Source organism: Rhinolophus sinicus, chromosome 1 (genome assembly GCF_057876585.1).
Source record: "Rhinolophus sinicus isolate RSI-liver-muscle chromosome 1, RSI-T2T, whole genome shotgun sequence".
In the NCBI taxonomy this organism is placed as follows: domain Eukaryota; kingdom Metazoa; phylum Chordata; class Mammalia; order Chiroptera; family Rhinolophidae; genus Rhinolophus; species Rhinolophus sinicus.
This window is the reverse complement of record NC_142501.1, coordinates 118,121,125-118,137,256: the sequence shown is the minus strand read 5'-3', so window position 1 is coordinate 118,137,256 and position 16,132 is coordinate 118,121,125. Positions and strand designations below refer to the sequence as shown.

At 40.2% G+C, this 16,132-nt stretch overlaps 1 protein-coding gene across 5 annotated transcripts in view; it reads right to left on the bottom strand.

The window, feature by feature from the left end:
- PTER (phosphotriesterase related) overlaps nucleotides 1-13,900 on the bottom strand; it is a 54,789-nt gene extending 40,889 nt beyond the window's left edge. Inside the window, exons 1-2 of one of the 5 annotated variants that reach the window (XM_074324808.2) lie at nucleotides 13,748-13,893; nucleotides 12,228-12,343 (exon numbers count right to left, since the gene is read on the bottom strand). In XM_074324808.2, coding sequence (XP_074180909.2) covers nucleotides 12,228-12,233 — 6 coding nt within the window. In that variant the 5' untranslated portion in view covers nucleotides 12,234-12,343; nucleotides 13,748-13,893. Of the gene's footprint in view, nucleotides 1-9,863; nucleotides 11,060-12,227; nucleotides 12,344-13,747 lie in introns of those variants that run through there. The other 4 variants (XM_019746082.3, XM_019746083.3, XM_019746081.3 and 1 more) reach the window with 4 other exon arrangements.
- Between the last annotated feature and the right edge of the window lie 2,232 nt (nucleotides 13,901-16,132).

The window sequence follows — 16,132 nt, the reverse complement described above, 5'->3', positions numbered from 1 at the left end:
GTGGCGGTAGTGATGGAAATGGGAGTTAGATCCAGGGTCCTCGTGTCCTGATGGTGGTTTGGGTTACTGAGAGGGCCAGCAGAGAGGGAGACAGTCTGCGGAGGCTCCTGAGTTGAGAGCTTTTACACCTCTCGTAAGTACTAAAGGGCAGAGTAGTAAATGGTTTCTACCCAATCCTAAGCTTACACTTGGCATTCATTCCTTCCCCCCAGTTTTCCTTTCTGGATTGCAGGTCTCCGTCTTAAATTTAAACAAGCATTGCTTCCAGTGTTTAATTACAATTTAATGGAAATACTACTTGCATTCCAATTAGCTTTTAGTTTTCACATCACGAAAAGTGCATCCAAGTTATTGTGTCATTATAATCTCATGTTATAATGGCTTCATAATGCAAGTCCCTGTAGAGTTCAATTAGTAGTTTCCTATGGTAATCGCCCATCACTATAATATCGTAATCACATAGCACAGTCCCCACGTGCTTCCACTGCAATCATTTTGACATTGTAAGAGCATTTTAATAGTATTAGCATAGATTCTCCGGAGAAATCATCTCGTCACCGCATTACCATATAAGATTAATTGTGATGGAGCCATGTTGTTATGACACGAAAGCTTAAAAAAAATATATGGTGCTCAGCAATGAAGCATTTCACTTCTCAAAAGGTCAGTGCATTTTGCAGTCAGGTTTGCCACACAACCCTTAACTGAATAGACGTTCTTTCACAGGATGTAAGGTTTTTGTTTTGGTTTGTTCTTTTTGTTTGTTGGCTTAGTACTCAAACCACAGTGATAAATTAGGTCAGGCCCTCTCCGGGGTATTGAAAGAAAAAGCACAATGTGTTATATAGATGATGTATTACACAATTGTACACTTGAAACCTATGTAATTTTACTGACCATTGTCAGCCCAATAAACTTTAATTAAAAAAATAAAAGAAAAGGAAAGAAAGAAAGAAAAAGCAGACACGATTGCTGTCTTCAAGGAGTTTCCAATGTAATCAGGTTTACAACAAATGATATACAGCGTGTCGGTAAATGCAATTAAGACTCTTGGGATAAACCAAGTCCAATGGAGTAACTGGTATTACCTAGATGTCAGAGCAACCAAACCATGTTTTCCTGAAGACAGAATGTTTGGTAAATAACCAAAGGGTTAAACATATTAAACATAAAGGCTGTGTAGCAGACACGGAGTGAGTGTTAGCAGGGTTCATTCACTAACTCTGGGGAGGAAGAAAGGCCACCAAAGACCCCAGTAGTGGACGCAGCCACAGCCCCCTGCAAAGAGGAAGCAAGAAGACAGGTTGTGGGCAGGAAACCTCTCAGCAGGGATCTCCACTGCCCTCAGAGCAGAGAGTGGAAGGCAGAGCCTCATTCTTTATTGCTGAGAAGAATGGGCAGAGATGTTCTCTGCAAGCATCAGATCAAGGGCTAGAAAAAGGAAACCCCAGCTCAGGAAAGCACTGCCCAGCCCTCAGTACTCTCCCCGGTTTAAAGCCAAGGTGTAATGACAATGTCGTGTCCATGACAAATGGCACACACTGCAGAGACTGGCAGGGTGGAGTGTTCATTTGAGGGGCCTCTGATCATCCGATTCTCTCTGGGGACATCACAAGAGAATAGCAAATGGATTATCCTAACTCTCAAGGAGTTCACAGCAGAGGAACTAACAACTGGCAGTGTCTCTGGAATTATTCAAGACTCGCTTGCCTTTTGGGTTGTGGCAAATCAGCATGTTCTGAGGGCTCATGGCTGCCAGTTTTCCCTTTCTCGACTCACATGTGCCTGTGAGATCTCAGCGCTGCTCCATAGCTCAATTTCCAAAAAGAAGGAATAACACTTGAAATTGGAACACAGAGGAATAAAGATATGCCCTCCTAGTGCTCACAGCTACTTTCACCAACAAGCTGTGGAGCAATCTAAATTTATTACATAAGCAAAATGAGCTGTCCTGTCTTCAGAAGTTATTTTTAATTTCATAGGTGAAATTTGAGGCACTCTCTACCCTATTCTACCTTGACTTTTTGTTTAGTCAGCCCATGAAGTTGAACTCTCCCTTCTTGGCCTGTTCTTCACTGTAACTCATTCCATACATTTTTCATTACGCGTTCATGTTGAAATGTTTATTACATTGGATATCAGTTTTAATATTATTTGCTCTGTTATCAGACATACAGATTAAAAATCAAGACTCTGGGATGCATGAATCCAAGTGCACTAACCATAAGAACAGAAATTTTATTTATTATGTAAAATATATCTTGACACTTCTAAGAAAAAGATCATAGTTCTCCTCTCTTCTTCAAATGTATTCAAGGCAACAGACATCATTCCTGATAATAGTCAATAATCTCTTATTTGATACAAACAATAGTAGCTGTAAAATATCTTGGATGCCACCAAAAATTAATGTTAACTCTATCTCACAAATGGCAGAATGCACACAGATGGGACAACATAATGCTCTTATGAACATATCATGATGTTCCCAAGAGAAGGAATAGCTAGAATGTTAACTATAGAAATATTACCAAAAAGTTGATATGCTAAAAGTGTGTCTTGGGGCAAATCACCTAGTCTGTGGGTCTGTTTTCTCATTAATAAAACAAAGGAGTTAAACAAGCAGATCTCTAACGTTCTTTTCAGATGCATGTTCTATGATTCCGAGTGAAGAGGCACTAAATGACCTCTAAGCCACCTCATCAGCAGCTCCTCCATTGGTTCATCTTGTTTAGACCTAAATGAATGGGGACATATACATATTCTAGAAAATCAGGCAGAATGTTTCCATACAAGGAATGTGAAACCTGCTGATATCTTTCTCTATACTAATTCTTCTTCTGATCTCACATCAGGGCAAACCATACTCTAACAAACCATAGTACAGTATTTACCATACTTTAAACTTCAGACTATTACTAAGGGATGAATGAAATAAAGAAAACCCAGATATTCCAGTTATTAGTTATTTATTATAACTCCTGATAGTACTTATGAATAAGAATGAAATAGTATACAATAAGGGTGGCCTTATTAGCCCTCAAATAAATAATGTGGACTGTGTAAGCTACTGAAAACACTTAACTATTTGCCAAATAACAGCTAAAACAATCCATTACCTATGTGTATGTGTGTACATACACAGTTTTCACATTTCCTAATCATCACATACGAGTACAGAAACTATTCTGAAAATTGTTTCATACCAACTTTACAACCAACAATTATTTTATTAATAAGTAAAAAAGTCAATAATCTGCTTGGTTTTTGTCAGTGTTTTCAAGAAGGTGTGACATATACCTCACTGGTGGGTCAAGCCAATTTTAGGTGCTATTTATGCATTTTAAAATGTTTTAAACAAGTACTTATTTTTAAGCTTGTAATCTCATGGATATTATTGCTCAGGACGAGGCTGAAGTACAACAGTGAGTTGGTTTAAAGAAAAATATTAAGTAATTAGTAATAAAGGTAGTATCTAGGCATAGCAAACACTCTGAAAGATGACACGAGAATGAATCAAATTTGACCAGTTTGATATTAATGAATGATAAATTTATTCATTCATTCTATGAATATTGTACTGAGTTTGTAAAAATTAAAGGGCATTTAACATCTCTATAACGTCCTGAAACACATTTATATTTTCAGGCCTAACTCCTGTTCTGTGTGTAACAACTCCCTAACTGATCAGAAATATAATCTTGATTACGAATTAGGCAGAGAAAGCCATTATCCAATTCTAACTCTCAGACCATTTTGTTGATCCTCTAATTGCTGATATTTTATGTTAATTTAAAAACATAAATATGATATTATATGCTGTAAAGAATATGGATAGGGACATTATGTTCAGACATAGTATAGCCACTTAATAAGCTTTCTAGTTTTTATAGAATAAAACTCCACAGTTTAATACATCATTCTTCATACATAAACAACAGGTAAAGAAACTCCCCTTTAATGCCAATGTTGTAAAATCACTAGATAACATACAAATAATTAGTGAAAGCATACTTTAGCCTAGGTATTACTATTGTGTTTCCCCGAAAAGAAGACCTAACTGGAAAATAAGCCCTAGCATAATTTTTCAGGATGACATCCCCTGAACATAAGCCCTAATGCGTCTTTTGGAGCAAAAATTAATATAAGACCCAGTCTTATTTTGGGGGAAACATGGTAACACAATATAAAAATAAAGAAGTGGAAACAAGTTTAAAAAAAACTACAGCATCCCTATGTAATGCACTATGAAAATTCCACATAAAAGCCTTTTACAGTCCTAATTTGGTATATCTAAAAGCAAAGGAATTTAGAAATTAATCATTTTGACCTCACCATAGCGAGAATAAGTAGTAGCAATGGTCCATGAGGTATCCTGAATGCTAAAAACTGTATATGTTCTTTGACATATTTCAAATCGAACAATTAAATGAAATTCAGTAGACAAGAACATATAGAACTATATAGAATCGTCATGGAGATCATTTTAAACTTGGGTCTGTTAGCTTGAAATGTTTTGCTCTTTCTCCTGAAATACACTGATAGACATAAACTGAAAAGGCAATGGCTGGAAGGAATGAGGAAGGTCAAAAAGGGGCGCGACAACTTGATTTGCAAGAAACTTCTCTCTCCCTGTATGGCCACCACATCAAATATGGCTGGAAGTCAAAGGCTCATGAATGTCAGTACTTAAAATGGCAAACTATTGACTACGTATGCACTGAGTTGCTCCAAAATATTTAGTTATGTGGGAGAAAGAAAAACATGTTGAAGATGTACTTTTCTGAAGGAAAATGGGGCAAGTTCCAAGCAACACAGAGGCAAAAGGGAATGGATGTCAGGCCTTATATTTATGCAGAAATGTCAGAGAGACTCTAGAGTGAGGCCCAGGACAGTCCCTAATCCTACATGTGGAAGCTGGGAGAACTTAGATAGGCAATGGCCGTGACAGGCAGGGCCGTTCCTCTGAAGTACGTTCAGCGGAAAACTTTTCTTGCTTACTGTCAGCCTATAAAGATCTTCCTGAAGCAGTGGAGGACGTTTGTGTTGAAAAGCATTGGGTAGAAGGCGTGAGCCAGGCATGGTGTGGTGGAAGCAAGTGCCCTCTTCTTGAATTCCTGTGTAAAATGGATTTGTGCAGTGGCAAATGGAAAGTCTCTAAAGTTAAAGACTGAACTTGGAGAAAATGCAGCCTGGGAAGCTCTGTAACTGGTCGAAAGGCATTGACTCATGAAGTGATAGACACGCCGTACCTCAAGGGAGCAATAAATAAAAACATGTGTCAAGTAATCTAGGTCAGAACTAGCAAAGACGCTGTGATAGTTTTCCTGAAGAAGGGTTTCAACAATTCTTTTCTGTGGAGCAACTGATAGGAAAAAACACATTCTACTACATGTGTGTTCTCTTACATATGCACGCCTACCTCAACATTCAAATTTAATCTATCCTTGAAAATGTGATGGTATCAAATTTTGTATTGCAGGAGGCTATCTATTTCATTCATTTCTTCTTTTTTTAAATTTATTAAACTTTTTAATATGGACATTTTCAAAAGTTCACAAACATAGAGAAAGTAGTATAGTGAACCCCTAGGTCTCCATCACCCAGTTTCAACAATAAATTCCAATTAAAAACAGTTTTTCAAGGGAAAAATAATGTGCAGCTCATTCAAAACTGTCAACCAATTATCCCCCAAATTATTAACCTCCGCCTATCTAACCACATAACAATCCTCTAAGGACTTCTGGCTATTCATTTACAACAAAAGACATAGTTCTACAATTAAAAAGACATCATTATTCAAGTTTGAAGGTACATTGCAATGCTTAGCAAAACACAGAACGTTTTCCAGAATCAACCATACCATGCATGGTAGATGTAGACAGGTAAGGGTCAAACTGAGGCCTTTCCTGGTTTCACATTCCCAATATTTCTTCAAATGTAAGAGTTTGTCTCACTTCTTAGGCTCATCATCATCATCTCTCTTCAGAGATTCTTCTGCTTTGTTAGACATTTTCAGTTGATAATATGGAGGCAAATGATGAACCACACATTTAAACAATGTGAGCACAAAACGTCGCCCCCTAGGGCAAAGCTGTGAATGAAGCTGACAGCGTAAGCTATGTCCTGTCACGCTAGCTGATGGCCCTTTGTAGACTAGTCATGGCAAGTGTTTGATTCAGAGAGGAAATCTCGGGTAAATACATTTGCAAGTTGTTATAACAAATATTTGGATAGTTGTTCAGATAACAAGGTATATACCTGATTATATGCATTTTATAAAATTTCTTTAGTTTTTATCTAATTACTTCAATGTTTCAAGTTACAGCACAAAGCTGTCCTCCAAGAAATGTGACAGAGAAGTTCCTAAACTGAGTGGACCCTCCAACACGGAGAGAAGACCACATGAGGACAAAGGGAGAAGATGGCCATCTGCAAGCCAAAAAGAGAGGTTTCATGAGAACCCAATCTACCAACACCTTGATCTTGGACTTCTAGCCTCCAGAATTATGAAAAAATTAATTTCTGTTGTTTAAGTCATCCGGCCTGTGATATTTTGTTATGGCTGCCCTAGTAAACGAATACAGTTAGTAACAGAGGCCATCTAATCCAAGCGACAGGGGTGGCCTTTAATGACACCTGGAGGCTCTGGGTTCGTCAAGTGAGTAGGAAATTTGTTGAGAGGGCTGGCCGGGCATATGCAATATAATCCAACCCTTTTTGACAAATTTGGATGACAGTGAGGTGGTAGCTCAATGTACAGACTCAGAGTAAATAAATCATTATTGCAGTTATTTGTCAGGGCCTAACAGGAAAGCTTGCTGAAAAGTTGAGCCGATACCACACAGGATGTCTATGGAAGCTGTGTGATGTGAAATACCTCTGAACTGGGGGTCCCACTTTATATTTCCTCCAAACTTTCAGAATCCAAGACTGGTAACATTTAACTTTTCAGTTGAAACTGTGAACATTCCTCTATATTGGAAAACTGGGAAGGATGCTGAAAATTAAAACAAACAAACAAACAAACAAAATATATATATTATATATATATATATGTTTATATATAATATATATATGGCTTTCATTTTTATTTTGAAAAATGCTATATATTATATAAATTATACATATATACATACATATATACATATATATGCGTATATATATATATATATATATATATATATAGTGTTATTCAAAATAAAAATGAGAGCCTTAATACGTATTCCTATATAAAGATGGTAGTGAATGAGACATAGAATTGGGATGGCATAAACATGATGACCTTGAGAGTCTATGAAAATATTTTAAATATTTCAGAAATCAACACATACATAATTTTGAAAATAGTAAGCCATATTAAAAAAGAAATCATTGTTGGCACACAGTCCAACTGAGGATTTTGTGGTTGCAGTGGACTTTCAACTGCACAAAGAAGCATTAAATGAACAACAGTATTTACCAATATTTTCTTTAAAGTGCTTTTCAAACACTAAATAATTACCCAATTAAGCTACTGCAAGATAAGCTGTTATTACTCTGGATTTAGTGAAAAGCACTAATAATTACTGTTTTAACAATTTCTGTGAAGAAAGACTCAATGTTTACTGAACACAGCTGTGAGAACACCCCACCTTTTTAGAGAGTGGGGAACAGAAAAAAAAAAGGTTGATTAGCTAAGTGAATTCAAGGGAAGATAGAGGATGATTAAGAACTAAGAACCATGATGGGGGAAAACAGAGAATTTAATATGCGCAGTGGAGACCACAATTGACAGAAGGTTATTTATGAATACTGCCGATATTCAATGTTGCAGACTGACAATGGAGAATCTTTAGCCATGCCCCAAATGACATAATTTATCACACTTGTGCTTAGGGCAGTCATGTCCAAGCAATTTATCATCATCATATCACTCGTGTGAGTAAGAGAGGGGGAGAATTTTGATTGTTAACCTCTAGGGAGAGTGAATTTATAGCCAGCATCCCTACGAAGGCAGCATGGCTCTCTCTGCCCACAGCTAAATGCTCCCTGCTTTATTTCTGCTTAAGTCAGAGTAAATGAGTGAACACATTGCCTCCAGGATGTTGAGAGCAAAACCTAGTTCTAATACTCTTAGATCCAAAATAAGATAGCCAGGAAATCACATTTAAAATACTCTTTGAAGCTGCTTTTAAAAATAAAAAATAGTCAATGGTAAGTATGGATGATTCATTTCAAATGTCCTTTGATGACAAAATAATTTCTGAAATGCATCCATTGATAACTACATTTGGGAAGAATCATGTCTTAACAATGAAACTGTGAACATTCCTCTATGTTGCAAAACTTGGTAGGATGCTGAAAATTAAAAAATACATACACACACACAGTGTTTGTTAAAATATAAATGAGAGCTTTAATTCCTATCCTCTCTGGGCATTGAAACTTTCTGTATTTTCATTTTATGTCTTTCAACACTAGCTGCCCTTACAGAATGTAATTGAACATCTAAATGCCATTTTTGCTACTTTTGATTAAAATCATGAAGCTGACTTGTGCATTCAGGAAACAAGGGCACCTGCTAGCTCACCGACAGTAAGAAGAGCATTAGTTATAAGAGCAAGCCCCCTGCAGCACCTTCCCTCTTAGGATCCCAAGGTGTCTGGTAAACTGGAGACCAGTAATTGTTGCATGCATGTGGCTCAGACCTTACCTGAGTACAATAGTCAAGATAGACTAGGGCATGCTGCATTAACAGACAGATCCCTAAATCTCAAGGTCTTTTTGATGATCTTGCATAGCAGTCTACTACAGAGTAACTGGGGGGCCGGGGGCTCTGCTCATTGTCATTGTCCCATGACCCATGCTGACAGAATAACCATGGTCTAGAAAACTGATGGTCACTCTGGCAGAGGAAAGAGTGTGTGACAAATCTCTCACTGACTTTTAAAGCTTCCACCTGGAAGTAACACAGGTCATTCCACCTATATTTCATTGAGCACAGCAAGTCACATGGCCCTGCCTAATTGGGAGGGGACAGGTTAACACTCATGCCTCCCATGCTGAGTACTCAGGCAGATACTGTTTTCATGAAACAGGTAATCAGAACCACAGAGCCAGTTTGTGCCAGGTGGCCAGGTGGGAGCAGACATTTTATTTTTCTTCATTTTTCTTTTTTTAAGTGAGGGAGGAATGTGTATGAATGACAAGGCTTTTGTTTTGTTTTATTTTTAATGCAAGTCTTTTTAGAGAAACCTGGACCATTGAAAAAATACTCTAAATAGCAGCTAAAGAAAACAGAAGGAAGAGGCCACACTTGGTGTATGAAAAATATATTTAACAACCATCTCAGGTCCTTCTAGTAACTGTAAAGTTCACAGGACTACTGAGCAGGACACAGCTTAACCAGGAATGCTTACCATGGTTACTGTGTAGTTCACTGGGGTATTTAAGACGTTTGAGGAAAACGGCTCCTCGTACCGTGACACTTTAAAGCAATATGGAATCAAGGATGGGTATTTTTCCAAGGTCACCAGCTCCTCCCATGCTGTATATACAGTTAAGTATTTTGTCTTCAAGCTAATTCCAAGAGCAACCTCTAACAGTCTTACATAAAGATCCACTAGCTAATCCCAGGGATCTTATGGCCACACCCCAGATCTAGAGGGCACTAAGTATACAGCGATAGACTTTTCGAGCCTCTAAATGTTCTATTTGGATATATGTTGTCTTGTTCTTAGTTCCTATCTGGGTCAAAATTTAACTACTCATACTTTAAGTTGTATGAGATTGCATTTTCTCAGAAAAATCTTTTTCTTCAGCCATATTCAAGGTATTTTCTGCCCTTCATGGGGAAGAGAAAGTTGTCTGGTGAAACTTACCTTTCAGTTACGTCACCTCCAGAATACACACTGTTCTGCTTCTCCTTCCACCTCTCTCATCTTCCTTTGCTGGCTCCTCCTCCACTGACCTCTAAATGTTGGCCTCTTCCCAAATGGGTCCAGGGTCCTCTTCCCCTGTGTATCTATAGTCTCTTTCTGGGTCCTCTTGTACATTTCCAACAGCTTCATATATCATGAAGAATGACTTCCAAATAATGAACTGTAGTCAGATCTCTCCTGTGAACTACAGTACAGTATACCCAACAGCGTGTATGACATTTCCCCTTGGACATCTCAGAAACCTTGTAGTAGGCAGCTTCTCCAGTGGCCTCCAACAACTCTATCTCTCCTGGAATTCACACCCTCCCACACTGTACCAGGGGCGGTCTGTGTGACCAATCACAGAGGTTATCGTTTGTCATATCCACAGATCAAGTTCTAAAAAGATGGTGGCTTCCATCTTGGGTTCTCTTTCTCTCTCGGGTCATTTGCTCTGGGGGAAGCCATATCATGAGTAACCCCATGGAGATCCATACGGCAAGGAACTGAAGTCTCTGTCCAATAGCCAGCTGTCAACAGCCATGTAGAAAAGCCCAAAGCTGGTCTTACAGCCCCAATCAAGCCTTGAGATGACTGCCGCCTTGTCTGATGGCTTGACCATAACCTCATGAGCGATCCTGAGCCAGAATCACGCAACTACTCCACGCCAAACTTCAAAGCCACAGACACTGTGTGATAATTTATGTGTTGTTTTAGTCTGCTAAATTGTAGGCTAATTGTTTTAATGCAGTAATAGATAACTAATCCATACACCACAGACTTAATATGTACCAAACAGAACTTTTGATCTCACCTACCCCAATTCCCAATTTATTCTTTCCCTAGCCTTCACCTTCTTAACTCTTTTGCCATGACGATCAGATATATCTGAATGAATATTTCCATCTGCTGACTGCAGATGGAAACTTCCAGAAGGGAAGTTTAGGAAAGCAGATGTACATTTTTCTATGTTTTTGTGTTTTTCGAGAATGAATAGGAAATTTGTATACATAAAATAATGGCATATACAAAGAAGCTCAAATTGTTATTAAATACATAGTCAAAATACCAACTTTTTCTTTTTTGTGGATTTCTGACACATTTTGAAAACAAAAAAAAAAACCAACTTGAAATCAATTTATGCTGCGAAAGAGTTCGATATCCACATCTACCCAGTTTCTAAGCCAGCATATTGAGAACCATCCTTGATTTCTCCTTTTCTTTCACTACCAAATCCCATTAATCAGCAAGTTCTACGGAATCCAAACCCAAACCATTTTATTAAATCCATTCATACAACAAAACGTTTCCCTGGCCTTCTCTGCATCAGGCACAGCTTCAGGTGCTGGAGAAACAGCAGTAACCAGAACATACAACCCTCATGTAGTTGACATTCTCATGGGAGGGAGTAAATAACAATCTACAAATAAAATATAGTGTGTCCTATGGGAGTAAGTAGTATGGAGGAAAGCTAAAGTGAATAGGAGGCTGGAGAGTTGCCAGGGAGTTTGAGGAGCGTTAGAACATTATTTTAAATAGGGTTGTCAGAAAGTCCCCACTGATCAAGTGACATTGAAAAACTCCACATTCTCTGTCTGTGCTGCCACTCCCCTAGCCTGAGGCATCATCGCCTTTTGTTTGGGCTTCATTATAGTCCCCTGCGTGTCACCCCCCTGCCTGCCACCCTTCAGTGGCTTCCCATTGCTATAAGGTGAAGATCTATAGTCTTCACCAGGCCGCAAAAAACCCTGCACGACTTGGTCCCACCCCGAGTCTCCAACTTCATCTGGAACCAATCACTCAAGCTCCACCCACAAACACCTTCTGGCAATTTCTAGAACATGCCAAGTTGTTTCAGGCCTCCTTTGCTCTTGCAGGTCCCAATGCAGGCAATGAACATCATTAGGCCCGACTTATCCTTTTAAATCAGAAGGTCTTGGCAAGGCCTCCTTTTTACCCCCAAATCCAATGGGTTCTCTCCTCCCCCCACCCTCCATTTTTCTTTATCACAGCCTTCTGTTTACAACTGGGAGCTGTTTGTTAATTAACTTGTTTGTTAGCTCCTTCTGCGTTTCTCCAGGCTCCTCTGCCTTAAGCCAGAAGACAAAGTCCAAGGGGACTCCGCATCTGCCGGTTGTCTCTTGGAGCCTAGTGCTACCCAGGTACACAGCGCACATTAATTGAATGAATAAACTGACCCTTCCTGACCACCCAGTAATTTCAGCACCAAATGTGACCAGCAATATCATTAATTGGCAAAAGCAGAATCTTATTTTTACAAATCTATAGATTTTTAGGTCGAGTAGAGACATAGAGACCAATTACTTTCATGTGGCTGGGAAAGACGAGTAGGCACAAAGTCAGGAGCTGGAAGCAGAACTAGCTTAGGCTCCGCTCACGGGTCCAGAGTTCTTGAAAGGAGCAACCTCTTCTCTTACCGTCTACTTGTGAAAAATAAAGTACAAGGGGCTAAGGGGTAAGAACACAGGTTGCAGAGTTCCAAAAACACAGATTTTTTTTTTTCCTAAGCTTTCCAGGAGTGTAGCCTCACCCTCTGTGCCTTACCTTCCTCTTCTGACATAAGGATATCTCACTGCGCTGTGGAGAAGATTACATTAGAGCACACAGAGCTCAGAGAAGACCCCTGGGGATTAGCTTTTACTGTCCAAAAATACAGGCTTGGACATTCCTATTATGATTCTAAGATCAAGGCATGGCAATAAAATGTATTTTGCTATTTTATTCCAAAAATCCGTATTACATATATTTTAGTAATTTTTATAACAATCAAGCAACAGTTAGCCTCCACCAATGAAAACCTAATTTCATCAACTAGCACTTTCTGCATTTCGTGTTTGAATTATCCTTTTTAAAAATTAGGTTGCCATCTTGCAGTCAACAGTCAGCAAGTTATCTGATTTTATTCTTTGCAATGTGCACGGACTTTTCTTTTGGAAGGGGGCTGGTTATTTCTGGAATTACATCAGGCCTATAGGATAACTGCTATACATCCCTCCTATCTATATGGAGTAAAATGTCACTGGATAAGTAGGTGTCATACATCTTAGGGCTGTTTTCTTACTGATGTTCATTCTGCATGACAATGAATGTGATGATACTTTAGGATAGGAGTAAATGCTTGTCAGTTTCCTCCACTGTAGTGGAGATTTAAGGACAAACGGACCTTACACAGGGAGGAAGTTCTCATCTGTAAACGTGCCCCCCTAAGCGGTGTCAGTGCACCTGAGGTGTACCCCCAAACATCCCCAAATCGCAGCTGTAAATACCATACTCGTATCTATAGGGAAGGCACACTTAAGTGTGTTTGGAATATCTTTAAGATATAAGAACTATGAGACTGAAAAATACAGGGCGAGGCTGAGGCCCAAGACTTAGAGGTAGGATTTCAAAACTTATTAAAGGAGAATGACATGGAACACATTCCCGGCCCCCCGACCCCCACCGCAGCACAACTGCCCACCGCCACCCGGGGCATTTCAGTCAAGCAACACTGAGCGCTGGCCACGTGGGGCCCTCGGGCCTCGCTCTGCGCAGACTCTCGGCCTCAGGTTTCAGGCCGGGCTTCGCCGGACCTTAGTCTTTGGGGCAACCAGCCACCTCCAAGCCCAGGCCAGCCTCCTAGGCCTCGCGCAGCCTCAAGATCCTCGACTTTGCAGCTTTCCCCGACCTCTCGGGGAAAGGCAGCAGCACGCCAAAGCGCGGGCGGTTTTAAGACTCCTTCCCCAGGGCGGACCTCCGCGGGGGCTCCCTGCAGGGATTAACGCGCAGAGCTCGGCCGCGACCTTGCTCCGGCGGCTCCTGGCGTGGGACCCCACCCTTCCTACCGGGCCCACCGCTTCTGTGCCCGCTCCGGCTCCCGGGCGCCTTCCCTCGGGTCGCCGAGCGCAGCCTTCTCCCCTGGGACGCTCAGCAGGGGCAAATTCGCGGACCTTGATCGTCTCCCCGCTCCTCTCCCACTTCACCTTCCTTTTTAGTCTTCTCCCCGCCCCCAGGCCCCTGGGTTGTGTTTGGGTGTCCTGGCCACGCCCCACCCTGGCCTTAGGCCACGCCCCCAGAGCCACACCCCGCCCCGCCCACCTCCGGGCCAAGTCTGGGCTCCAGCCTGCTTGCGTGTCCCTGTCCTACTCCAGGAAGGGACAGCAGGCTTGTAGCTCCAAGATCCTCTAAGTGGCTGTGCTGGGAACCCACTTCCTCTGCACAGGAGCCTGTTGTAGATTATCCCCAAATATCCTGGAAGGAGAGATTTCTCATCTCTGTCTAGTTTGGCCAAGTCTAATGGGTTAGGGGCTAGACCCCACGGGGAATGGGAAGCAGCTGCATTTACCTCCAATCCTGGTTCTCCTCCATAGAAAAACCTGGAATGTGGAGGCTTTAGCAGTTCTCTGAGTTTTCTCCAAGGATAACAAATCAGAGGGGCAGCATCGGCAATTTGGTGTCACGACTAGGATTTGGATCGCCATCCTGAATACAGGCAGCTTTGGGTTTGTTTATTCATCAGTTGTCTCATGTCCCTGGGCCTGAGGTTTCGCGTGTTTAAAATAGAGCCTGTACCAGAGTCCTTGAAGTAGTCCCAGCAACTCGTGGGACTGAAGTAGGCTTACTGACTATGGGTGACACTGCCTACAAAATGTTGTACTAGGATCAGTTGCCATAATACAGAGCAATACCTTTAAGTGTCACAATTAATCGTATCCTGGATTCTGAGAAAAAGAGGACAAGTACTCACATAAGTAGAACCTCCAATTGTCATTTGAAAGGAAAGTGAACATTTAATAATAATAATAATAATAGTAATAATAATAATAGATGGTGTTTCCTGAGGCCAACTCTGCCAGGTTTCCTAACAGGTACTCTGTATGTGTTATCTTAATTTTTAGAACAACCTGCATGTGGTAGGATCTCTCTTTCCTCCGATTACAGACAAGAAAACAGACTTAGAGAGAGAAGGGCCTGGACGGTTTGGTTGATGTTACTCCAAACCTTAGTAGAGAGCGGGCACTTAGCTAGAAGGCTAGGAAACAAATTAACATATTGAAGTCAGAAAAAGAGGAGAAAAGGATATAAAGCTTTCATTTTGTGTTTTTGTTTTTTTCAGGAAGAAAAAGTCTAAGAAGTTATTGGGAAGTTGGCTAGGAGAGGCTAGGCAGGGAGAAAATATTAAGGGAGAGCAGTGGTCCTTAAGGATGGTGGCTGCTTCAATACAAGGAACAGGGAAGGGGATACAACTAGGGCCCCGAGGTAGGAGATAGCAGAATAAATGTAGAGGTTAAAAAGTTCAGAGGGATGAGTACTGAGAGAGCTGAATATTACTAGGAATGGCTGGGGCTCATACTGAGGTTGTATAATGAATAGGTGGATAAAGGGAACCTTCTAGAGTGATTTCAGTGCTGGCTACCACTTAGATTACATGTGCTCTAACCATGAAGCCGGATAAATGTGTACCTGACAATGGTTGTTAAGGAGAGGCCTAAAAGTCCATTATTTATAATATTATGTATTTTACTAGCCCATGCTGCCAGACATGAAATTATACACCAGATTCATGTTAAAAAATGACTTCAGTTTTCCTTTATGGAAGTTACTAAATTCTCCACTGCCCACATGCACCCATTGTATAAGATTTGTGATGGATTTCACATGCAGGCTCTCATTTCTATGGCTTTACTCCTTAAAAAGAAAACGTTAGAGAGGAACTAGTCTAGATTTAATTTTTCTTTGGAAGAAGTAGCTTCAAAGAAACATCAAATTAATAGGCAGGAGTTTTATTTCAGGAGATTTGTCAAACTATTGTGAACAGGTGTTTTCCAAAAAGGGGAGAGAAATTCATGCAAATCCAACACACAACAGTGAAAAACTTTGGTGGTCTATAGTATTTGAATATATACTGTAATTTCATTTTGTATCGTAAGTGATTATTAGGCACTACTGTTAGTTAAGCATCACATGCTATCCTATTTAAAAATTATTGACAAAAATAAATATTATTTAGTACTGGCCCTCAAATCTACTCACCCTGAGGACAGGCGGATAAGAATGGATAAAAGAGATCTTTTATGATGTTCTGCTGTCAAAAATGATGAACTGGCATCAAACCTTGTACCCAGCTTCATTTTTCAGCCTTTCATGTTGGAAAAGCTTAACTTGGAGATACTTTTTTGAACCCTAGAATATCAATGTACTGTCATATGTGTGTGATGAAACAGTGAGGT